Here is a 23,595-nt window from a genome sequence, read left to right as displayed (position 1 = left end):
AACGTTCGGCAATCCGTAACGCCAACTTGGCAAGATCGGAAGAGAACCGATACATTTCTCTACGTTCCGCTGAAGCTGATCATATATCAGACAGCGGATCATATGAACACATGAATCGACAGCAACACACCTCCCAAAGCCCAAAAAAATCCGAGGGCAGTTCCAGGTGACATCCCAGACCTAATTGATGCTTCTTAAGAACTCGATTGCCCCAAGAAAAAGACATACCTAAGAGCAAGTTTTATTGTCTACATGCATATTAAGAGGTTGTTGTAACAGAAGTACGGAAATATCCCACCGTCAACCCAATCATGTCTGCAAAAGAGTATGGCGATGGGCTCCAATACGCGTTGATGCCTGCATTCCGAGTCTCCAGCTATTTTTAGTCGATGGAGTGGAGAAACTCACCAGCATCGTTCAATAAACCAACAGCAAGCTCTGTCCGAGGATCTGTAGTTCTTGGGATCATCAATATTTCGTCAAACCCGACCGCCAGAATTTCATTTTTGACTTCTTCAAACATGACATCAGCCTGCCTACGGGTAGGTGATAGGTTGACTTCAATGCCAAGGACTTTCAGAGCCAGCAAAGTATCGTTTAGCGCATCCGCATAACTTCCTTTAAGCCATTTATTTCGTGCACGTAAGCGAAGTATATTAGCCTTGTCTTCTGGTTGTTTGCTATGGTGGAAGCAGTCGCTCAATATTGAATCCGATGCAGCCAAATCGCCTGTGGTATCTTCAGGGTTATTTATTACGAAAATGGGAGCATCAAACTCGCCTTTCCATGTATACAAACTGTATCGATTGCGTTATCACAAAAGTCAGGGGGATTCAAAAAACAATGAAAACTTACGCCCCAAGCCGAGATAACAATTTGAACGTTCGATTCGGTTTCTCTACCCAGGCGTTGTTCTCGAGCAAACTCCTCGCACTGATAAATGATTGAATTGCTAACTGAAAAAACATTGAGGTTCAGGATAATAAAAAGTAATGTAGATGTGAAATACTTCATGAGCGCCGCGTGCCCAGGCAGACTCTCCTGCATCGATCATGACATTGAGTAGTTCATCACGTTTAGGATGGTCATGCAAAAGGTTCAGGCACCTAGATGAAATGAGACATATTAATATACAATGAATGGAAACCTCAAACTGACCGTTTTGCATGCTCCGCGATTCGATATACATCCACAGGCGTTTCATGTAGCATCATCAATACAATCTGATAATATTGAAATGACATAGACTATGAAAAATTGGCGACATATCACTTACTCTGAATGACATTTTCGCGATAGACTCTTGCGTGAGGGACTCTACTTCAGCTTGTGCTGCTTGACGATATCGATCATGTGCAAAGCTACACATATCTCTAGCTCTGGTTATCAACCAGCCTTCTGTCAGGGCCAGTTGAAGACCACGCATTGATCTGTGACTGTTTCCTGTTCCAGCTTCACGGAGATTTGTAACGGCTCGGTGAAGGCTCCACATGATGTCGACGTCGACGTCGTCATCAGGTCCACTATGCCCGTTAGAGTCCTCCCAATCCATCATCAACGCCACTTCTGTAACTTTGAAACTAGAAAATACGATAAGTGAAAAGTGCAAGTAATGTACAGCATTGCAGTCGCTTACGTTTCCCCAAAAAAAGCGGCCCATAGAAGGTATTTCCTGGCTTCTTCAGGAAGCTCACGGAGATGTTTTATTAAAAACGTGAGTTCAGTGGGATCAGCAGTCTTTTGACTGTCAAGACTTCTTTCTATAGCCGGCATGTCATAACTTTCAGAAGCGTTAGAACAGGATTATGTAAAACATGGTCAAAGGATCCTACAGCCAATGATTGCGCTCCCAATTGAAGGTGATCTATTCAAAATTAGTGCAACGTACACATACAAAAGGTTCCAACTAACCAAATGCTGGCGCTGAAGCGTAGTCAAGATGCTGCGTGCTGAAAATGCATTTCCTGATGAGGCTCCCAGCACGAACTGTGACAAAGGTTGACATTCTTCGATAGAGCGGTGAAGTGTTTTCGAAACCAGTAGAGAAATGGCAGGTAATGTCAAGGGTTCAACTTCAATCCAAGTAGTTCTCGAACGACTGCTGAGCATGTCTCTGACATGCTGGACTATTTCACTGTGATTCTTTGTCAATGGATATTTTAATGCTCCAGTCGTCAACTTACGCTTTGTCTGACCGTAGTGTCGCAAATACCAGCTATTATGTAAAATTTTCAGTCCGAGTAACTACACTGAATAAGAACTTTTACCATTCTAGATCTTGAATTAACCAAAGTAGATACAAGGTCTAGCGTCCTGTGATGAAGAAGCTATGAGCAGGGACAAGATGAACCAAATATTGAAGACTCAACGATTGATCTGCTTCGTGCAGATCATCAAGAAACAATGCAAACAAACGCGTCTCTGCAATGACGGTAAAAACGTTTTCAACTAAAGATTGGAACCTTGCCCGGAGTTCCCGGGTATTTAAAGGTTCTTGAGGGTTCTCTAGGTGTATATCAAATAAACCTAAAACATCTTTGAGCTCAGGTGTGCCTTGGTAAAGGAGTGGAACATTTTGAAGTTGTGGGCCGAGTCTTTCACGCAATGCATTGACAAACCGATGAAGGTCAGTATGAAACACCATCAATTGGCGTAATACAGATGAAAGACATCCTAACTGATAAACAAATGTTGAGAAAGTGGTCTAATGACAATAACAATGGCTTACCAGGGCCGCAAAAGGTGCAGAATCCGCGCTCTGGAATTTGGCCTGGCCCCAAAGGCCATGAGCTACAAAGCTAGTAAATTTTCGTGTGCTTTTGTGTTTGTTAACTTATTAACTTACATCTCCACTTTGCTTGGTTTGCAAGGATTATGGAACTCTTGCCAATCCTGATCATCATTCGAGAAATGATCAAAATGATAGATAAGAAAGACATACCCGGCGGGACCAACGACGACGACAGTCTGAGTCCGTGAGACACGGTTTCGGCTCCGTAACATAACCTTGCGCAATGCTTCCCCAGAGTGTATTGATGGGCTCAAAGACAACGACGTCGAATGGTCATACAGAGATGATTCAGTAAATGCCAATGCTCTAGGACTGGAAGTCGACACGGAGTTATATGGAGAATCGCTGCGTGAAGATATTGATTCTTGATTATCATCATGATTTAACGACTGATTTGTGCTTGTTGTTAGAGCAAAGTATCCTTTACTGGCAGAGAAATGTTTTGAAAAACTGGTTGATACGCTTCGGACTGAAAATATTTAAATATGTGTCCCATCTAGAGAAAGGATGCTACTCACTAACGTTTTTTATCAATTCCAGTTCCTTTTCTCTGCCAAACTAAGTGTCAATCAGTATACGTAGGTGAGTCGAAAATTGTTGTAATATACCAGCGCAAGCGGCATTGTAAATTCCTTTTACTCGGAGTAAGTATCAAGTGAAAAAGTAGAGCTGAGATAGACCAACTATAAAACGATCTTCCTTGGCAATTTCAAAAGTAGGAATAAGCTAATTCATCATAAGCAAAATATCAGCGAGCATTGGAAATGAGATACTACTTCTGTAGATTCGTCTGAGGATGAGGAAACTGTAGCCAGAAGACGTTCCTGGCATTGAATCAAATCAGTCTTCAGACCGTAAGCACTCTGGTATCGTAAGTCGGGATTTTTTGCCAGAAGCTGTATATGGCATGAGATTCATATTGTAAACAATATTACAAGGGCATACCTTATCTATAACATTGGCGAGCACTTGAGGAACATCGCGCCTAACTTCGTGCACTGGCATAGGTCTTTTCTGCACAATGGAGTGCAGAAGCTCAAGAGCACCTCCTTCGAATGGCATTTGCCCTCGACCAACAAGCAATGTCCAAAAAAGAATCCCAAGAGAGTAAAGATCAGTTCTGTGGTCTTGAGCCATCGTTTCAATGCTACCTGTTTGTTCAGGCGCAAGATAACAAAGAGCTTCTTTGATCTTCAGTTTTTCGGATTCTTCATAAGCCCTCAGGACAAGAGAAGATGGTGACCCAAAGTTTTCCAATGAGATAGCGCGATTTCCAAAATGAACTAGACGGACAGATCCAGAGTGGGAGTTCAAATGGAACGCGTTGGCTCGCACTGATCGATGATTTGTGTCAGCGTGTATTGCGTCTTCGACATTTTTGCTTACCTTCACGATGAACTAAACCTGCTCTACAGAACATCATCAGATCAATTAAAATTGAAAATAAGACACCGAATGTCACTTGTGTAAAACTTCCAAACAGTGGGTCGCTTGGATAGCAAATCTATTTGCCTGCATTATGGACCTGAAATTCAAAAACAACGAGTCCACTCACTCCAAGAATGAAGCAAGATCCATGATATCAAAAGCCTCCATTTCTTCAGCTAGATCAGGCTCCTCGAGACCTAGCATATAGACATCACCGTGGCTAGGCGTGGACTTTGGGCGCGATACGTCAGAAAGTAACAAGTCGTTGACTTTGGAAGGCGGTAAATATCGCCCAAGGAGGTTAAGCCCAGGATGCACAAGAAGAAGAACAACACAATCTCCATTGTCCCGAGGTATCTTGAGAAAATCAATCATACGGAGGGAGGTACTGTGACCTTCCGAGGACGAAGCCATCCGTCCTAATCTAAGCAGAAAATATGTCGAGGTGACTTGTTGTTATTAACAAAACCATATGGTGTACATACATGTGAGCTTCTCTTTCCAAACACATTGAGCCGTTGGATTGAGCGGGAGCTATCTTAGCCAGGACATTTGAACCATCCTTTAAGCTATTACCCTCTGCCAAAATAGTCATACTTCCAGTGTCTTGCCATGACACCGCCTGGAAATTCATGAGAAGTAATTTATTTGCTTTGGGTAACAAATACCTTTTCAAATGTATACCCAGGTATGGAAAGAACGCCATCTCTGAAATACAATGTGGGGAAAGAAGGTTGCACGAGTTTCTTCCTCATTAGTCGCCGATCTGTGAAGAACGCTAAGCAAAAGTCTTGAAACTTCCAATGACGGAAACGTTTCTAACCAGAAGCTATGTATGGCTACCACCAAACAACAGCTATGATAGATGAGAGTTTAAGGACAATAGAGGATATGGTGTTATTCATCCCAACTCGGGATGACCTTTGGTTTATGAGCCAAGAGGATAAGATACATCACGTGCATGTCATTAAAGAAAAATGTATGGTCAATTCTGACGTCACCAAGATACATGTTAGCAAAACTTGAATATTGAATCCCTCAGTGTCATAACTTTGCCCGATGACTGCGATAAACTATACAAATAAATCGATTTCGAATATTGAAGCCAAAATGAACTACAGGGGCTCAAAAGTATTCTGCATAATTAGAAAAGCACGACAACGGGACACTGTGTTGTAGGCTTCTTGGCAGAACAATCACAGGTGCGAGTAAAGAAGACCGGCAAAGGCAAAAATACAAAGCGTCGCATATTTAAGATGTCACTAGGTTAATGTGTAATCAATATGAGAATTGGTTATAGGTAGCCATAAGAACGTACTGTAGCTTGCGGGATCAATGTGATCAGGTAGCTCAGGGACAGCGACCTCGAAGCGCGACTGAATCGCTGACATAACTTGCTGGTCACTTTCAGAAGAAACAAAGGTGATTGCAAGCCCTTTCGTGCCAAAACGTCCAGCACGCCTGTGTATGAAAGTAAGTGAAATATTTTCGGTAGAAACTGCATTCCATACCCAACACGGTGGAGGTAACTGTCAGCATCAGGAGGACAATCATAATTGATGACAATGTTGACACGCTCAACATCAATACCACGTCCAAAAATATCAGTAGCAACCAAAATGCGCTTTTCAAAGGCCTTAAAAGCAGTATATCGGTTAATACTATCCAATAAAATTATCAATGTTAAATGTTTTCAAAAGGTAGAAATAACAAACCGCTCTTCTTGTTGAAGCCCAGAGTGAATACTAATACTAGGAAAGTTGCAAGAGACCAGCAATTTGTCGAGTTCAATGGCACGGGCGACAGATTTAACGAATATAACGACCTGGAACTTGTCAATAAAAACATCACAACCTAGAGATGGAATCCACCTGATTGAATTCGAGGGAATCAAGGAGTTCGTTAAGTTTCCTGTTTTTTCCAACTTCTTCAAGTTTGACATAATGTTGTTGGAGACCGTGAAGGGTCAACTTGGTTTCATCGTCTACAAATATCTCCAATGGCTGAAAACAATTTGAGAGTTTGTCAGAAAAGATCGGCACAGACTTACATTTGCCATAAATTTCTTGCATGTCGCCCTTATATCCTTCGCCAACGTTGCGCTGAACATCATGACCTGCTTGTGATGGGGCGTCGTTCGAAAAATTTCTTGAACATCGCGGCGCATGTCTATTTAATGGACGACGTCGGAAATTAGAAGCAGGTTGGATGAAATATGCGGCATAAAAGTAAAGATGCGACACGAAGAACAAAAGCAAATTGAACAGTCGCTTGCACGTAACCCGGATAGTAACCCTTGGATTTGGTAATCGGGCATCGAGAAGGGCAATCCAATGCTCGGGACTTCGAAATGTTCCAGCCATGCCCTGCCGAGCGTGTTTCGGAAGGGAAATACGACAAACCACATTATTGGACGCCAGTGACGCCCAAAACAAGGATATGCGGTAGGGATTGAATAGAAATGATGGTGTGAGCGCCAAATTCGCAAGACTAACCAAGCTGTTCGAGCATTTTATCGCACTCATCCAAAACAAAATGTTTCACGTTTTTTGCGTCGAGGTACTTCTCCCTAGTTAGGGCGTTCAGGCGACCAGGAGTAGCGACGACGATATGAGGGCATTTCGACTTGTCGCGCAGAATGTCGGCATCCTTTTGTACAGGGGTACCGCCATAGAATGTGCTGACGCGCACATCGGGCATGTACTTGGCGAAGCGCGTGTATTCGTTTTTTATTTGGAATGCAAGCTCCCGGGTATGGCAGAGTACCATGACGGAAACTTCACCATTTACGGGTTCTAGTTGCTGCAAAGTGGCCAGGACAAAGACAGCTGTCTTGCCGTGACCAGACTTTGCTTGGCAAAGCACGTCCATGCCCAAAACGGCTTGGGGAATACACTCTTGCTGCACTAATTCAAAGGTTACATTATTTACGTTCGGATAGGCAACGTGGAGAATACCTTCAGAAGGATGCTCAAAGCCAAGGTCGCTAATGGCGCGCAACAACTCAGGTTTGAGAAGGAAATCTCTACGTGGCAAAGAGGTGGTATCAATGATTAAGCAGGCTCATATATGCGTTAAAATCTGACCGGAAACCAGTCGAATGAATGCCAGAAAAGTTTTTCTTGTCCTTTCCTTCAGCCTCACTGGTGCCCGTCGCCACTCCACCGTTGGAAGCTCCTGTTGTTCCAACATTTGGAACATCATGATCTTCCTCGTAGTCAATAAGGTCTTCATTATCGTGTGCGCTCATGTTTTAGGATTTAGGGCTATTAGAGTGGGGATTTTAGTGGATGAATGGAGGGAATGAAGGTGAATGAACCAGTGTACCGCGTTGGCAACTCGTTTGTTTGGATAGTTCTCTTAAACCAAACAAAGGTTCCATCAATCCATCAATACACTCGCACGGACCTTTGTCTTCATGTGTGACCAACTTTGTGTACTACTACAGAATACTATTACTAATAACTCGATATATCTCTTCAATGCATCTTGTTCAAGCATCCTACTCTTTCCGATTAGTATTCAGTCCAGAAGTGCACCGGAGGACCTGACGCAGCACCTGTTCCACTGATCTTCAACTGGCCAGACCTGTTACACGCACCCCTACGGCACTGCGTTGAGCTATTCCTCTCGAAAGGTAATAAATGACATGACTTCAGCCAGTTGTAATCGCCACGAAAGCGATCGTAACGTGTTAATGAAATCAAGCTCTTCCATCGATTGTGCGAGTAGCAACGTCCGTGTATAACATTTTTCTCATTATGTTCAACAGCCCTGTAATTCATAATTTGGATCTGGAGACCAGTTACTTATACCTGGAGGTTTGCATAGTCCGAGTCGGCGTCAGTCCATGTACGTAGTGTTACTATTAAAGATGTAACAGGGTCCGTATACTGCCGAAGCGATCACGATCAATGTGGCTTTTTAATTTGATGGCTTATGCAGACTTTTTTTGGCGACAGGAAAGCAGGTCAGAAGTGCAGGATCTCATTATTCTCAACAAACCAACTCCTCCACAGGTGGTAACCTGGCGTCTTCTTTCTATATAAAGCTTGGTCGCGAACGTTTGCTCTTCCAAGCATTCGATGTCGACTGACTATCCATTCTGGTAAGTTCGTTTTAGAGGCATTCTTGTCTATGCGAATACTTAACGAAGATGGACCATACAGGCTTGGAGGTATGGTTATATTCCAGGGCAAATAGATGACTAGCTAATGAATATGACTTTTCGTAGGGCTCGCTGCATCCAGTATGTCAAACACTTTATTCGGGTTTTGAAAGCACTACATTTCGTTTACAGTGGCGGCATCCTGTACGCACCCATTGGATGTTACGAAAGTGTCCGTCTTATGTTGATATTGTTAACAAAAATGAATACTGATCCATCCTATAGCCGTATGCAAACGTTGCATTCGGGCTCGAATTTGAAACGTCCATCAACCGCGGCCGTCATACGATCATCAATATCGCAATCCGGATTCCAAAGTCTCTACGTAGGCTTGAGTGCGTCGCTCATGAGACAGATGTCCTATTCTCTAGTGCGCTTGGGAGTATATGAGAAGCTGAAGACGCGTCTATCTGAGGAAGGTCACAGCTCAACGTTTCGACTTTTGATGGCAGCATGCCTAGCTGGAGGATTAGGTGGGGTAGCTGGGAATCCTGCAGGTATGTTATTTGGATTGCCAGTAAAAAAGCTATGATAATGTTCAAATTATAGACATCATCTTGGTTCGGATGACCAGCGACCTGGTCAGGCCCGCGGAAAAACGGTACAATTACTCTAATGCCTTCAGTGGTCTTCTCAGCTTGATAAGAGAAGAGGGGGTCAAAGGACTGTCTCGGGGTCTTGGGACTAATACTGTAAAGATGTTTTAAAAAATTTCTGCAATTTCATTCTGACGGTATTGTTGGACTAGTTTCGTGCGATCATAATGAATGTAGGTTGCAGACAATAAATCAGTGGTCCTACTTAGTTGACTCTATTTGTGGTAGGCGTCTCAAGTGGGATCGTGAGTCATTTGTTTACCTGAACTCAACCTTTTTGACGAATCCTGGATTTTAAATTAGCTATGAATTTTTCAAGGCTACTTTGCTGAACAACCCTTTACCTGTCATTAACCACCAACTACACGACAACCTTCTTCTTCATTTGATTTCAAGTTGTATGGCCGGTATGTTTGCGACAAGTGAGTTAGACCAGTTACTTGTGTAAAATCTGGCTCATGGAAAATAGCGGTTTGCTCGCCTGCCGATGTAATTAGATCCCGACTTATGGCTGTGGTGCGTCGTCTTCCTCCTGCATGGTCACTTGTGCTTAGTGATGTGGTTCTGTAGTCATGCAATACTACATTCTCTCAAGTTATCCGTAACTCTATTCATCAAGAAGGATTTCGTTTCTTCTTCAAAGGCTGGACGCCATCTTTTATTCGATTAGGGCCAAATACAGTATTTATGTTTGTATTTTATGAGGTAGGTGGTGAAGGTTCCTCTATCAGCTTTTATAAACTAATCGTCACGGAATCAAGCAACTCAAAGCTCTATGGAGGAACACATTTCACTCTTCATAATCATATTTTATCTGTTCGATATGGTTCTGCGCTCATCTAATTTGATTACACTACAGTACCAACTTGTTCACGACATCCAGATCATGCCTATATCACAACTGTCACCTATATTTATTTATTTATAATCATCATAGAAAAGAACAACCCTGTGCGTGGTTCTTTGTACCATTGTACAAAGCAATCAACTTGCAGTGTATACGACTATCTTGTCGAGGTCCGCGGCATATGCTGTAGGGCGTCAGCCACGCTCCTTATGTTATGGTAAAATGTGCTTACTATTCTGGTTGGCCGCAAATGTAATAGAATTTGCACCACTTCGAAGGTTAAGTTTGACAGGCACAGACAGCACAACATTTCCACCTCCTGTGTTTGGCTGGTCGACTAGGATGCTTGTTCCTCCATTGACACTAAAAGAGTATGGTCGTGACTAGATTGATGATCGGTAGCATTGTCGTTACCTGACAGTTGTATTTCTCCACGTTGAGTCCCCTGTCGACCGAAGCTGAGCATTTGAGTCAAGAAACTTGAAATCGGTTGGATTACCGTTAGCATAATACAAAGATACCCATTGTGAGGCGCCAATGCCTTGAACGTTGATAGTGACGGAACCGCCCTTGCCTGTACAGTCGCTAATTAGTTCACATGTGATGAGACCAGCTTTGCCGCATATTACCAAGATACCCTACTGCTTTTCCACCCGAAAAAGATGAGCTCGAGGGAATAGTAGCAGATCCGGAGATAACTCCATTCTCAGCCTCGTATACAGTTCCAGATGATGCAGCATAAGTGCCTGCTGCCAGGTTGACGCTCCAAACATCGGCAGCAACGATCTGGGGCACGCCTGTATTCCAAGACAATGGGTACCAGATATAGGTACTACTTCCGAGGAGGGAAGGGCGCCAACGGTCTCCCATGAAGATGGCAAAGTTGGATTGAATTGGCATATCAAAGGCATTTTGTGAAAAATATGTTCTAACGGACTCAGGGGCTATGTCAGCCTGAGATGACCAAGGACCGGATAAAGACTATGTTTCATAGCAGGAGACAAATCAGCATAGGTCATAATAACAAGAATGTTCTAGGAGTCAATTCACCGATGCAGTGAAGAACTTGTTTGGATTGGGATCCCAACCGCTCGTATGTGAAGCAAAGAGATAGTACACCTAAAAGCGTAGCGGTTATCTTAGGCTGCTACACCTGATTTGTGACACTGAAATATAATTTAAACTTGCCCCATTGCGCTTAACTATTCCGGGTGCCTCTAGAGTAGATCCTGTGGGTCGTAAGTCGAAGTTAGCCGCTGCCTGTAAGTCAGAGCATAGTTGGGTGTTCATGACCTGAAAGAACGCTCGTTTGCGATACTACATTGTAGTAATTTGAGTCTAATTTCGAAATCTTGAAGTTTTGGTTGTTGTCAGAAGCATATAGAAGATATGCAGTCTGAGAGGCTATATCATGGGAATCAGCTAATATGTTATCCATAACGTCGTATTAATCTATACCATCATCTAATAAAATAAATATACGATATTTATTGAGCGATTTTGTAGGCAATAAATCGATAGAGTATAACCTCACCATCTTGGTAGAGACTCATATCTCTTGAATCGGCCCCCAAAGGTTTGAAACTCGACTTGTAAGAATATGGCCCACATGGGGACTTCGCCGTCGCCACCCCAACTTCAGCTGCGCCATAGCTAGTGGCTCATTCAATTCACAGATCTTGGGAGAAAGAGATTACACACTTCGATGTGTCTGAATGGAACCACATAACATATTCGGAATTCTAAAAAAACACCGTCACGCAAGTGATTTCCAAAATCTGAAGACAAGACTTCTTACTGCCTTGTTGAATAACACTTTGAGAAGAGTTTATGCCCGCCTTTTACAGAAATGAAGTTGAAAGTACCTTTAGGACGTTCGACAATATTAGAGGTGGATATCATTGTGCCGCTCACTGGTGTGAGCGCATCGTTCTGTCGACTCCAAGTCACCAAGTCGGAAGACTGAGAGGATAATTTGTAAGATTTCCAACCAGAACAGGCAACAGGGTCGATCACCGTGTAACAAGATACCGCTTTGAATAAAGCGCTGTTGTGCGATTTATCTTCACCAAACCAGTAGTAAGTTGATCCAACCTTGTAATAGTATTATTATATATACTGAAAGGTGACATAGATACATATCCACCTTAAGAAAGCCTCCCCCATGTGCTTGGATGCTGTTACCGCTTGTGTCCAACCATGTAGCTCCAGGGACAATGACCGAAGCGCGGGCAAGGAAAATAGATAAAAGCACTGATGACACCGTCTTCACGAGAGAAAACATTGTGGTACCAGACGATGAAGCGATTCAAGTGTTGGATTTTATGTCGACAGACAGTCTCCTTCCAAGGTTTCTTCGATACAAGACCGATATCCGAAAATGCGCACCTAATGAATGAGCATTTCTCCGCTGGAAGCCGTGATAATGCAAAAATAAACTTCCAGGCGGCCGTGAACTGTTATGCATCCTAGTATCGACAGAAGTACATTGAGAATGCACATCAGGTGGTGCGACGTTGAAGTCATTTGAAAGGTTTGTCCATTCTTGAATTGATATCCCGTATAGCTAGGATGTAGGAATCGTCGGAACAAAGGTCATCCGTCCCAGAATGAAGAAAATCCCAGACGTCAGAGGTCATCAAACACAAGAAGATTGAAGATAAATAGAATTGGTGCAGCTTGGCACTGTGTGATCTATGTAGACGATTATTCAGCTTGAGAATCAACGAACAACAGTACAATTTTCAAAATACGACCCGTAAAGCAGATGAAGATGAAGACTATTTAAAGGGAAAAGTGATGAATCAGCCATCACATTCCCAAGGATAATGATAATGAGTGCAAACCAACAGAACACAATGCGTGTACCTTGAACGTTTGACTGACTCCTCACAGTTTTGAACAAAAGTGCAAAATGCAGTGCAAAAGATCTTGATTAAGTGTGGAGCCATGGTATATGGTAGGAATGATGGAAACATAACTAGCTGGCAATATCCTTCAGCTTACGAGGGATTTCAACTGACAACAAGTCGTTCTTGAGGTTTATCAGTATCTGAAATCTAAAAAAGTGGCTATGCTGGATTCCGGAATAAACTCACGTGGAACTCTCGACGTGTCGCACACATGCGTTAAAGGATCCACTGGTAAACACTTTCCACATTTCCACATACGTTCTCTTTCAAACCAAAACTGAAGAATTCTATTTATGCTCCCATAGAGTTTGCAAACTACCCCACCCCAAACATCACGGCTCAGGAAAGTTTACGAAAGAACGAGGCTATGAGAACCGGTACTCCCAGGGAACCGAGGGCCGTTACTTCTTCTCTGAATAGTATTCACATCTCCCCTCGCACACCCAGAACGCCACGGGCCACAATGGGAGAAGACGAGGATGAGGAGACGGAAATGTCCCTTCTTAACGAGGAAGAACGGATTCAATCAGCTCGTACATTTCATGATGGACATTCAACGGATGAGGTAGATGGAGATCTTTCGAAGCGCCCCATATCCGCGAAGGACAAGCGCGGAATGGTTTTGTTATGCGTTCTGTGTATGTAACAACACCTAAATTTCATTATTTCTCATTCTAAAATCGTGATTGATTAGATCTTCTTCAAGGAATACCAGTACGTTATAATATTGCCGCGCACTTCAAAGGCTCTGACGATATTGCTGACACTGTTTTAGCTAGGACTAGCTTTAGGTATCATCCACATTCATTTTATATGTTGGGTATTTCCTGGCTAACGCAATATTTCTAGGCTCAGTACCGTTTCTTCTGAAGGAGCATTTGTCATATTCCCAATTAGCGACCTTCGCACTGTCGAGTTACCCCTACTCCCTCAAGTTATTATGGTCGCCCATTGTTGACTCCGTTTTCTTCAAGTCTTTTGGTCGCCGTAAATCGTGGATAGTGCCTATGCAGTTAATTGTAGGATCGCTGATGTTATACATCTCTCTCAATGTTCAAAGATTAATGGACGATGTAAAATCTTCAATTGATATTATATGTCTCAACAACTGAACCCACCTGTTATAGCCGGCGAACAATGTTGCTGAATTAACCACAATTTTTACAATGCTTGTATCGTTCTCCGCCACCCAAGGCAAGCTATTTATTTTCTTTCAAGTTATAGCAATATATACCACTAAACAAAATCTATAGACATCGCTGTGGATGGTAATATTGTCCTCATTATAAGCGCATCTGCCGTGACTAATTTTCAACAGGTTGGGCACTGACTTTGCTGTCTCAGGATTGCTTGTCATATGCTTCGACTTGTCAGACGATTGGGCTGAACACAGGATTTTTCGCCTCATTCACTGTTTTTTTGGCTTTTAACAGTGAGGCATTCTCGTAAGAATGCGTCTATTGCCTGTCATCCTTGATGTCCATCTAATTTTCCTCTTTATCAGACTCAAATGGGGTGTGCCTCATTTGACACTGAGCGGTTATCTACGATTCTGGAGTGTTATATGCTTCATTGTTACGCTCTGGCTCATCTTCTTCAAAAAAGAGGTACGGAAATGTAAAGAGCACTGCTTGAATGATATTCATATGATATAGGATAAAGAACCTGCCACTGACAGTGATATGAGCATCAAAGCAGTTTACAAAACTATATGGCAAATTTGCCAATTAAAGCGTATGTGTATCTTTTTTATTGTTTCTTCATTTTTACTTAAGATCCTTCAACAGATATTCAACTTCTCATCGTAGTACACCTGTTTGCTAAAATAGGCTTTGCAGCAAATGATGCCGCGACTGGCCTGAAATTAGTAGAAAAGGGGTTCAGACGAGAGGATCTTGCTCTTGTAGTCCTAATCGACTTTCCCTTCCAGATCATGGGTGGTTGGCTTGCCGCAAAGTGGTCTAGAGGGGACAAACCTCTTCGTCCTTGGATCTATGCCTTTTGGCCCCGTCTCTTCTTCGCTCTCGTGGCAACTTTAATTGTTTTGTGGTTCCCGAATCCTCCGATATCCATGAGCTTCTTTGTGCTGCTTGTTCTGCATACGATTCTATCGTCTTTTGCTTCGTAAGTATTTTTTTCAAATTGTGTGCAGTTTTATCCTCATTATTAATTTCTCTAGAACTGTACAATTTGTTGGAATCTCTGCTTTCCACACTCGTGTGTCGGATCCATTAATAGGAGGAACGTATATGACGGTAAGCTTTTCCTGTTAAAAGGAATGTACAATTGTTAACTCTTGCAGTTACTAAACACATTCACCAATATGGGAGGTACCTGGCCCAAATGGTTTGTTCTGAAAGGTCAGATTTGTCCACTTCATGAGCATTTCCAAGCTTACTGTGTTAGTCAGGCATCGATATCTTCAGTGTTGCTACGTGCAAGGTACCTCAAGTAGAAATTGACGTCAAAGGTGAAGAAAACAGTTCTGTATTGTAGGTATTCTCATGCTTACCTCCCCTCTAGCTACCGAATGTGTGTCGGATCATGGAAAAGCCGCTTGCAAAGGCATTGGTGGAACTTGTGTTGAAGAGACTGATGGATATTACATGGTTTCTGCGATTTGCTTGTTGTTCGGCGTCATATTTTTGGTCGCATTCATTATACCAACTGCCCGCAAACTGCAAAGTCAGTCGTTTCGTCACTCACACACACACCGTGATGCTAATTTAGTACTCATTATATTACACAATGCAGAACTCCCTATTTCAGTGTGGCGAGTAAAGATGCAGTAAGGAAGATGGGCTTGGGTTAGACTCTACAATATATCATATCCGTAGTAGTAGCTGTAATGGTGGGTTATTGGGGATGGGCCTAAATGAGAGCGCCGATCATGAATCTTTTCAGAGGGCCCGCCCTAAAGAGAATATTACCACGCTCTATTAATCCACGTGTGACATTGGGTCCCTCTGCCACTATTCCAGATTTTTCAAAGAAAATATCATTCTTACAGCATATTCAACTTAGCACATCGCCCGTGTCCTTTGAATTCAAAAATGTCTACCACTACTATGCATTTCGGCCCTGAATGGATGAGAACCAAGCACCAGCCTCTTTCTCGATCCCAGCCTCCTCCTTCTCCTCCTCCTTCAACCGCCATCCAAAACTCTGGCTCTACTTATTCGGCTTTGGTTTCCGCAATGCCTTCTGCTTCCTCCGAAAGCGGAGATGTGGTCCATCCATTTCGTTATTCCAAGGAGGAGTTGCTCAAAATATATCAAGAAGGCGGCGGCAGAGGGGGATTGGGATTAGAAGTTGAACGTTGGGAGGGTGTTGTACGGGAGGGTGGGACAGAGCCAGCTACTTTGCGCGAGATGACCGAAGCAGAAAAGAAAGTCCGTCTCAAAATTTATCTGGAATGTTGTGATTGTTCGTTGTATTGATTAAGTCTCAGCTTTTTGCAGGGCCACTTAATTCCGAACTTCGTCGTCGTCCTAGTCAATCTATGGAATTCCTTTCGCCGCTCAATACTTCCGGCTTGGATCGCCCAAGGCTCTCCCATAATTCTTCAACCTCCTCGAATAATAACAGTCCTTTGCGCGAGCGGTTCGGGGCCCTGAAGCGTAGAGACAGTGCAGCTAGTGTATCAGGTAAATTTTACTCAATTTTTACGAATGCAAGCAAGGCTGACATCAAACACTTCTGAAGATACATTGATGCCTGCATTACCACGAAAACCATCTCTTTCTGCTCTGCAAACGCCGACACTATCACCACGCGAACCCCCGCGTTCCCGTGTGGGTTATACGCCTGGTTTTGATGGTGTTCTCAACAACGGGGATTCTTGGGTCGCTCGACGGCGCTCTTCCGAAACATCGATGAAGATCGGGACTGGTTCGTCTCGTGAAGGAAATGAACCCCAACTCGGTATCATGGGCTCTGGTATACGCGAAGAAAAAGAGGAAGACTCCCGTCAAACTATTCAACACCCACCTTCCGATGATTCGAATGCTTTTGTTACATCCTCACCTCGTGTCCATTCCGAAGATCCTCGCGTGTTTACCAATACCAATTCTAACGCTGCTCCACTTCAAACATCTTCACAAAGTTCATTCTCAGTCAACGGGGTCAATAATTCTGAATCGTTCCCCGTCGATCGCGCCGATATTGGCCCTCCTCCAGGGTTGGTAGATTTAGCTGCAGTTGAGTGGTCTTACAAAGATCCAACTGGCCAGATTCAAGGTATGAACCTTTCCTTGCATCATTGAATTTCAATGACGTTTCAATTTCGACCGATAGGTCCATTTCGTGCCGATCTGATGCAGAAATGGTACAACGATGGATATTTTTCTTCAGACCTTCCCATGAAAAGAGTCCGGTATGACACTCAATGGACTACTGTTGAAGAACTCAGCCAGCGAGCGCAAGGAGAAAATATTTTCTTGTCGTCGACATTCATTCCAAATCACACTGGTCGTGGAAATGCATCGCCGCTGCATGCCCTTTCGTCTTCCGATCAACTTTATAATGAACCATTCCAACCATCGCCTGTTCGCACTTTAGCCTCTTCCACACTTGATTCATATCTCAGTACTGGATCGTTGGCCTCCGATTCACCGTCTTCTTCGCTGGGCGCTTCACATTTCGGAAATCCTTCGCCTGATCCGTCTGTTTTTGGACCCAGAGATGTTAAAACTTACTTTGCAAGTGATTCCAATGGACGATTGCCAGGCCTTGGAGCCCTGAATCAACCTTCTCTCTTTTCGGACCGCAGAACTGTTGGTCATGAGTTTCAAGCGAATCCCATCATGCAAAGCCCATCTTTTGGGAACTTTGTATCGGAACGAGATGTTGGTTTCAGTGCTTATGGATATAACAACATTCCCGTAATCCATGATGCATGGGGAATGTCCTCGAATCACTCTTCGGCTGGATTTATGATGCCTCGAGATCAGGGAAACGACAAATTTTTTCCTCTGTCTGCCCCATCAGATGCGGCTCTTCGCCGTCCTGAGGGTTCTCATGACGAACATTTGCAAAGGAGTTTCGTGCAGGAGACCCATTACGCCAACGAAGATTCCACTAGTTTTGACATGAAACAACCTGGTCCTGCTGTGGGGTCTTTGGGTTATGCGCATTACCAGTATCCTGCGCAGTCAGCCTTCCAGAATGCGCAGGAACAACACCAACAATATGTGACACCTGCGTCCGAGTTTTCGGAGAATCATGGTTCCGAAGAGTTGTGTGCATATCGCTGTCATGACTCAGAGACCGCTATCCCTCAGACGTTGCAACCTACAAATTCCAATTCGTCGTCGACAATCCCGAGCGTACCATGGAGTTCTTTACCGGAAGAGCAGCCCGCTACTGTTGTGGAGACCAATGGTCACATTGGCTCTTCTAACAACTTGACTAACTCCCCGTGGAAACATGTTGAATCAGGTCCTACTCTACTTCCACAGGTCTATGATTCGGGCTCCCCTGTGGCTGCCGCCGACAAAGTTGATTCTTGGAAAGTTGACAAGACAGAAAAGGATTTGATTCAGCAGCATCAAACTTTGCCTTCTCGGGCATCTGAGCAGAAGAAAGCCCACACACCGGAATCATCTAATCGCACCCCGACTCCAGAAATCGTTGTTGCGTTGCCGCTTCCTACGTCCGCCCCCGTGATAAGCAAGAAAGCCTCTAAAAATTCATCCCAAGCTATACAGGTACCTTCCAGCGCGCCTATTGCAACTGTTGAACCAGTTATAACAAACCCCGTGGTTCAGAAAGTAGCTTGGGCGAAGGAAGAAGAAAAGAAGAAAACCGGCACCGGTTCCTCTGTCAGTCTGCGCGAGATTCAGGAGGCGGAAGCAAAGAAACTGGAGTCAAAGAAAGCTGCCGAACGAGAGAGAGAACGACTGGCTCGGGCATCAGCATCTGCTGATATCAAAGAGGATGTGCAACCTTTCACTACTTCGTGGGGTCTTCCCACTTCGCAAGCTGGTGCACGTGGATCAGCTCCTCTGAAAGATCTTGTTACTGTTCCTACTACTCCTGCTCCTGCTGCACCGCCTGTGTGGACCACTCCCCTTAAGCAAGCAACCACAAAAAAGACAATGAAAGAAATCCAGGAAGAGGAAGAATCGAGGAAAAAGATTGCCCTGAAGGAAATTACAGCAACAGCTCCATTGCCGAAACGGGCATATGCCGAAACCACCACGAAGGTTTTTTTTTTCCTTTTAACTAAATATTGTAATTACATACTGATGATCTGTAGCTTGCTGCCCTTCCTCCTGCTTCGTCGAACAACGGTAACGCTTGGACTACCGTTGGACCAAGTGGAAAGGCAACCGTGTCCCCCGCTCCTCCTGCTCGCTCCTCCGTACCGGGTTCGTTGGCGGCAACCCAAACAGCTTCGGTGTCGAAGGCTTCAGCAACTCCTACTTCGAAGATCGCCACCAGCTCCGTTGTCAAGAAACTCGTCAAGCAAGATGATTTCCCGGAGACGCCCTCCCATGATTTTCTCAAGTGGCTCGGTGATTCACTGAAAGGGCTTAACTCTTCAGTTAATGGTGAGTTTTACCATTAGTTACCTTCCAGACTTCCAATTTTTACTGACAAATATTTTAGTCGAGGAAATTGTGTCCATGTTGTTATCCTTCCCGATTGACCCTGACTCCACCACCGCTGAAATCATCTCAGACACTATCTATTCAAATAGTACTACACTCGATGGTCGACGATTTGCTTCGGAGTTCATCGCAAAGCGTAAAGCTGACGCCCTTGCTAAAGCCAAAGGTACTGTTAACTCGGGCAAGGCTTCAAGTAAGCCTGTATCCATTGCCGATGTCGTGAGGGCAACACCGAAAACAACACAACCCGAGTGGGGATTCAAGGTTGTCAACAAGAAGAAGAAAGGAGGAAGGAGTTGAGCAGGTCAATCATGGTACTGCTTGCTCATCTAGTTACTAGTACTATACCGGACAGCCCAGTTAATCTCTGATACGTTAATGGATCTTGGCCTAATAGTAATTAATAGCAATTGACATTCATAAGTCACATTGTATAACACCAAAGTCATGGACGAAATTAACAGTAGAATTGAGATACACAGACGTCACGTAGATTTTGGTGATATCAAGTCCGAAGACCGCTTTTAGAGGGATAATGAAATTTTTCAAGACAGCAAAGAAATTATAATAGGGATGGATCAATTAGGGCCGTCTGTAAGCGCCAACAGGTTCAATCATGTCTCGACCGTTACGTGGAGGGTAGTCCCTATTACCGCGAGGAGGGGGAGCAACAGGAGGGGCAATAGGGCCTGGCATATAACCATTGACGGAGTAAGCGTCATAAGGAGGGGGGCCACTAGTTCGAGGAGGACTTGCTGAACGTCGCCTAGAGCTGGGTAGAGAAAATCAACTTTGCGTTGTCTGCAGCTATTGAAAAAAAAAACTAACCCATATCGCACGGTTGGCGAATTGCCATTCAAGCGATTATAATCAGGAGGATAACGTGGCGGGGTGGCAGGACGGCCACGGTATTCAGGATAATCACTGTTAACGAGTTCAGAAAATGCAACATTTAGAAGAGGCGTAGTTTTTTACCGCGGAGCTAAACGATCGTACTCGTCTCTGACCCTTGGTGGAGTCCTAGGTCTTTGGCCTATTTGCTGAGAGTAAGGTGTATACCTGTCATTGGGCCTTCTATCGTAACGATCATAAGAATTAACGGGTGGGCCATAGCCGCGATATGGTGGGTCTGATGCAGATGGATATCTTCCACGAAAGTCTGGAGGCGGTGGAAATCTATCCCTGTCATCGACAGGAGGTCCCCTACGAAAATCATCATAGTCACGCGGACGAGGATTCGGGGGGAGAGGAGGACCATAGTCTCGATATTCTCGAGGAGATGGCGGCCTGCGGTGGTCTCTCATCGCATTGGGCGGGGGTGGATAATCAAATCGACCATCTCGAGGTGGCATTCGCTGCTGTGTGAAATCATCGCGAGGGTGGATATTTCGAGGGTTTGAGTTGTAATCTCTTTGGATGCGATCTATGAGAGGTGGCTCATAGTTGGCCCTCCGATGTACACTGGGAATAGGGTGTTGGTAGTAAACAAGTTGCAAAGTCGCTACTACTTACGGTCCCAAGTTATTTGGACATTCTCTGGGAAATATTAAACATGAAAAACCGAGTTAAAGTGATGAGTAATTGAACTAATCCCACACCTTGCCCAGTGTCCCATATTGCCACACTTAAAACAGGCTCCTGGATCTCCAGCGAACTTAGCAGTTCGACCACCTCCATGTGACAACTCAACACGGACTCGGTTGCCCATAAAAAACCCATCGTTATACTTGGCGACACTTTCTTCGGCAGCTTCTCTACTGTCAAACTCCTTTACAAAAGTTAGTATCAAGTTGAGCTATCTATCTTGAATGCACGCACCACAAAGCCATAACCAACTCTGTCATCGAATTAAGCATGAACGATCGAATGAAATAAGAAGCACATACTTCAGTTCAATATTGACGATGTTCCCAATTTTCCCAAAGCACCCTTGCAAATCTTCTTGACGAGTATTTTCAGGGAGACCACCAATGTAGACTTTGTTCGGCTGCGCAGCAGAAAGTAAACACCAGTCCAGAACACGGAATCAAAAGAAGTATTCATAGCACGCAGTAGAATAGCCTCCAAAAGAACAACGCAAGGCATCAAGAATGTAAGAAGCTCGAGAGCGTCGCAGCCCAGCATTAGAATGCTAAACCCAGAAAAGAGCTCCTAACGAGCGAGCAAATGACAGACAGAAATGACCTAAGCACCTTGACCTGCTTTTCACGGAATGTTTCATTGTCGGGTACACTGGAGCCACGAGGATAATCTGAATTTTCAGGATCCTGGCCAGTACTACGGTCGTCAACAGGAAGAGATGTTCCAGTAGCGGATTGGCTGTTGCCCGCAGGCCCTGTGGACTGGTCATCTTGAGGACCCCAGTTTTCGGGTGGTATTGAAGAATCGTCTACTGCGTTTGGAGCAGCCATCGCGAGAGACCAGGAAAGCAGAAATGTGTTTTCAGAGACAAACAGAAACCGCACGAAAACTGTAAACACACGTTTCGATCCCAGTTTCATTCCCAGCCGGCATCCTCCGTGTACACCCCCCAGGCCCCATGTCGCCGAGCGATAGATATAGCGGTCAAGATGGTACGAGCATCACTCATTCGTGGCGAATGCATTCACACTTTTTAGACAGGGTCATGATACTATCGAATACACTCAAGACGGCGCCGTCGTTATTTCGTATCCCACTCTGCTCTCTTCCCCACAATCTTTGGGGCCAGCAATCGGTACTGTCCACCATTGACCCAAGGTGATCGCATTCTCATCAGCCATCAGAAAGGGCCTTTGGCTCAGACCCAGAGTCTTTGGGGCTAATTGTTGTCCGCGACCTACTGTCTGATTATCCGCAATATCGAGAGCGGCTGTTGAAATTGGCTTACCAATTCGGACATCTCGATGAAGCTGTCCGAGAAAGCTACTCTGACCCCAGTAGCAAATATAGGTGCGTGATCTGGATTCTCAGATGCTGATCACTGACGAAAATGCAGCTTCGGCTGGTCTCATGGGAAGGTATCACTTCCACACTGCCATCTAAATGCCGCATTGTCCTAACAAGGTGTTAGGAAATTATGAACGGATTACCAGGTACTTATATTACTTTCTGTTTTAACTGTAAGTCCGTGCTTATGCGATCAACAGATACCCTCAAAGGATCTTTCTATGCCAACCCTATTGTGGAAGATGCCACCGTAGCTCCTGAAGAGAGGGCACTCTTCCCAGAATATTACGGCAAGAATATCTGTAAGTAACTTGTATGTGTTTTTTGAGTCTCACCTTACTATTACACTGGTCAGGGCCTAAGCCAGATGAGAAGGGGGTGGAAAATTTTGAAACAGCATTCAAAGATCTTTCTAAGTGTGTAAATTGATGACAATCGTCGCCGTTTACTGATATCAATTTCCAGGCTTATCTTCAATGTGGGATGCCAATTAGCGGTAGCATGCCAACCTTTTGGTATTCCTTTTCTTCCTTCAGTTTTTTCTTTTCTTTTTTTGATATTAACGTCAACTAATAGCATCATCTAAATTACTTGACTCCACCATTTCCCTCCCCGACTTGATCAAGAACTCACAGACGACGAAAGCCCGTTTGCTCCATTATTTCCCTCCGTCTTCAACCTCAGTCTCTGTTGAAAATCCTCCTGTTGATAGCTGGTGTGGATTTCACTTGGATCACTCGCTGTTAACAGGTCTTTGTCCGGTGAGGCAAATTGTCTTCATTGTATTACTCTATCTCACAGATGTAGGCTATGTTTTTGCGCCGAAATAACGATGGATCGTGCGATACTATTAAATCGCCTTCGCCCACCTCTGGATTGTACATCCGTACCAGAGGCGCACAACTAGTTAAAGTGTCGATTCCAGAAGGCTGCATCGCCTTCCAAACGGGCGAGGCCCTCGAAATTGCTACCGATGGACGACTATTAGCAACCCCTCATTGCGTTAATGTTGGGACTTTCTCTGGAACTGAAGAAATATCCAGAGAGTCGTTTGCATTGTTTATGCAGCCGAACACCGATCAGCACCTTTCAAGTAACATGACCTTCGGGCAGTTCAGTAAAAAGGTTTTCGAAGAACATTACAAATCCCCCAATAGCGTATAAGAATTAGTCTTTCATTGCATCTTGTTTGAATATACGTTGATGTCGTGAGAAATATCTAGCTAGATACACAAAATAAGTATGATTTAAAGATGTACACTTGATTTGAGCCATATCCTTTCAAACCGATAATTAAGTCTAACAAGTGCA

General features: G+C 44.1%; 5 protein-coding genes across 5 annotated transcripts; 3 read left to right on the top strand and 2 right to left on the bottom strand.

The window, feature by feature from the left end:
* Positions 1–382: 382 nt before the first annotated feature.
* On the bottom strand, positions 383–7,469 carry JR316_0000742 (ATP-dependent RNA helicase SUB2; the record flags this gene model as incomplete). The annotated part of the gene is made up of 31 exons (XM_047886556.1): positions 383–797; positions 856–956; positions 1,010–1,106; positions 1,159–1,223; positions 1,277–1,580; positions 1,637–1,780; positions 1,833–1,864; positions 1,912–2,134; positions 2,184–2,215; positions 2,268–2,313; positions 2,370–2,677; positions 2,729–2,790; positions 2,846–2,892; positions 2,942–3,260; positions 3,310–3,349; positions 3,400–3,423; positions 3,476–3,517; positions 3,568–3,687; positions 3,737–4,125; positions 4,178–4,200; positions 4,347–4,643; positions 4,705–4,841; positions 4,888–4,985; positions 5,538–5,680; positions 5,731–5,880; positions 5,935–6,044; positions 6,091–6,222; positions 6,270–6,388; positions 6,715–7,125; positions 7,177–7,244; positions 7,306–7,469. 31 exons carry the CDS (start codon positions 7,467–7,469, stop codon positions 383–385), a joined length of 4,662 nt encoding a protein of 1,553 aa, XP_047754302.1.
* A 5,434-nt stretch (positions 7,470–12,903) lies between these two features.
* On the top strand, positions 12,904–15,534 carry JR316_0000741 (putative membrane protein; the record flags this gene model as incomplete). Its single annotated transcript, XM_047886555.1, has 11 exons — positions 12,904–12,973; positions 13,048–13,361; positions 13,437–13,456; positions 14,247–14,349; positions 14,398–14,476; positions 14,530–14,866; positions 14,922–14,997; positions 15,045–15,102; positions 15,153–15,212; positions 15,266–15,427; positions 15,497–15,534. 11 exons carry the CDS (start codon positions 12,904–12,906, stop codon positions 15,532–15,534), a joined length of 1,317 nt encoding a protein of 438 aa, XP_047754301.1.
* Positions 15,535–15,795: 261 nt separating this feature from the next.
* JR316_0000740 (GYF domain-containing protein mpd2) lies at positions 15,796–19,656 on the top strand (the record flags this gene model as incomplete). Its single annotated transcript, XM_047886554.1, has 6 exons — positions 15,796–16,168; positions 16,204–16,389; positions 16,448–16,981; positions 17,039–18,948; positions 19,002–19,296; positions 19,355–19,656. 6 exons carry the CDS (start codon positions 15,796–15,798, stop codon positions 19,654–19,656), a joined length of 3,600 nt encoding a protein of 1,199 aa, XP_047754300.1.
* A 282-nt stretch (positions 19,657–19,938) lies between these two features.
* Positions 19,939–21,767, bottom strand: JR316_0000739 (RNA-binding protein lark; the record flags this gene model as incomplete). Its single annotated transcript, XM_047886553.1, has 8 exons — positions 19,939–20,122; positions 20,185–20,280; positions 20,332–20,817; positions 20,869–20,892; positions 20,955–21,124; positions 21,175–21,193; positions 21,243–21,343; positions 21,549–21,767. The coding sequence occupies 8 exons, from the start codon at positions 21,765–21,767 to the stop codon at positions 19,939–19,941; spliced, it is 1,299 nt and encodes a 432-aa protein (XP_047754299.1).
* A 128-nt stretch (positions 21,768–21,895) lies between these two features.
* Positions 21,896–23,448, top strand: JR316_0000738 (uncharacterized protein; the record flags this gene model as incomplete). The annotated part of the gene is made up of 10 exons (XM_047886552.1): positions 21,896–21,929; positions 22,007–22,072; positions 22,122–22,287; positions 22,334–22,355; positions 22,409–22,430; positions 22,485–22,586; positions 22,640–22,700; positions 22,750–22,799; positions 22,861–23,045; positions 23,092–23,448. 10 exons carry the CDS (start codon positions 21,896–21,898, stop codon positions 23,446–23,448), a joined length of 1,065 nt encoding a protein of 354 aa, XP_047754298.1.
* Positions 23,449–23,595: the final 147 nt, after the last annotated feature.

This window comes from Psilocybe cubensis, chromosome 1, assembly GCF_017499595.1.
Source record: "Psilocybe cubensis strain MGC-MH-2018 chromosome 1, whole genome shotgun sequence".
Classification (NCBI taxonomy): domain Eukaryota; kingdom Fungi; phylum Basidiomycota; class Agaricomycetes; order Agaricales; family Agrocybaceae; genus Psilocybe; species Psilocybe cubensis.
Note: the sequence above shows the minus strand (reverse complement) of the source record. Positions and strands in the feature narration are given on the sequence as shown.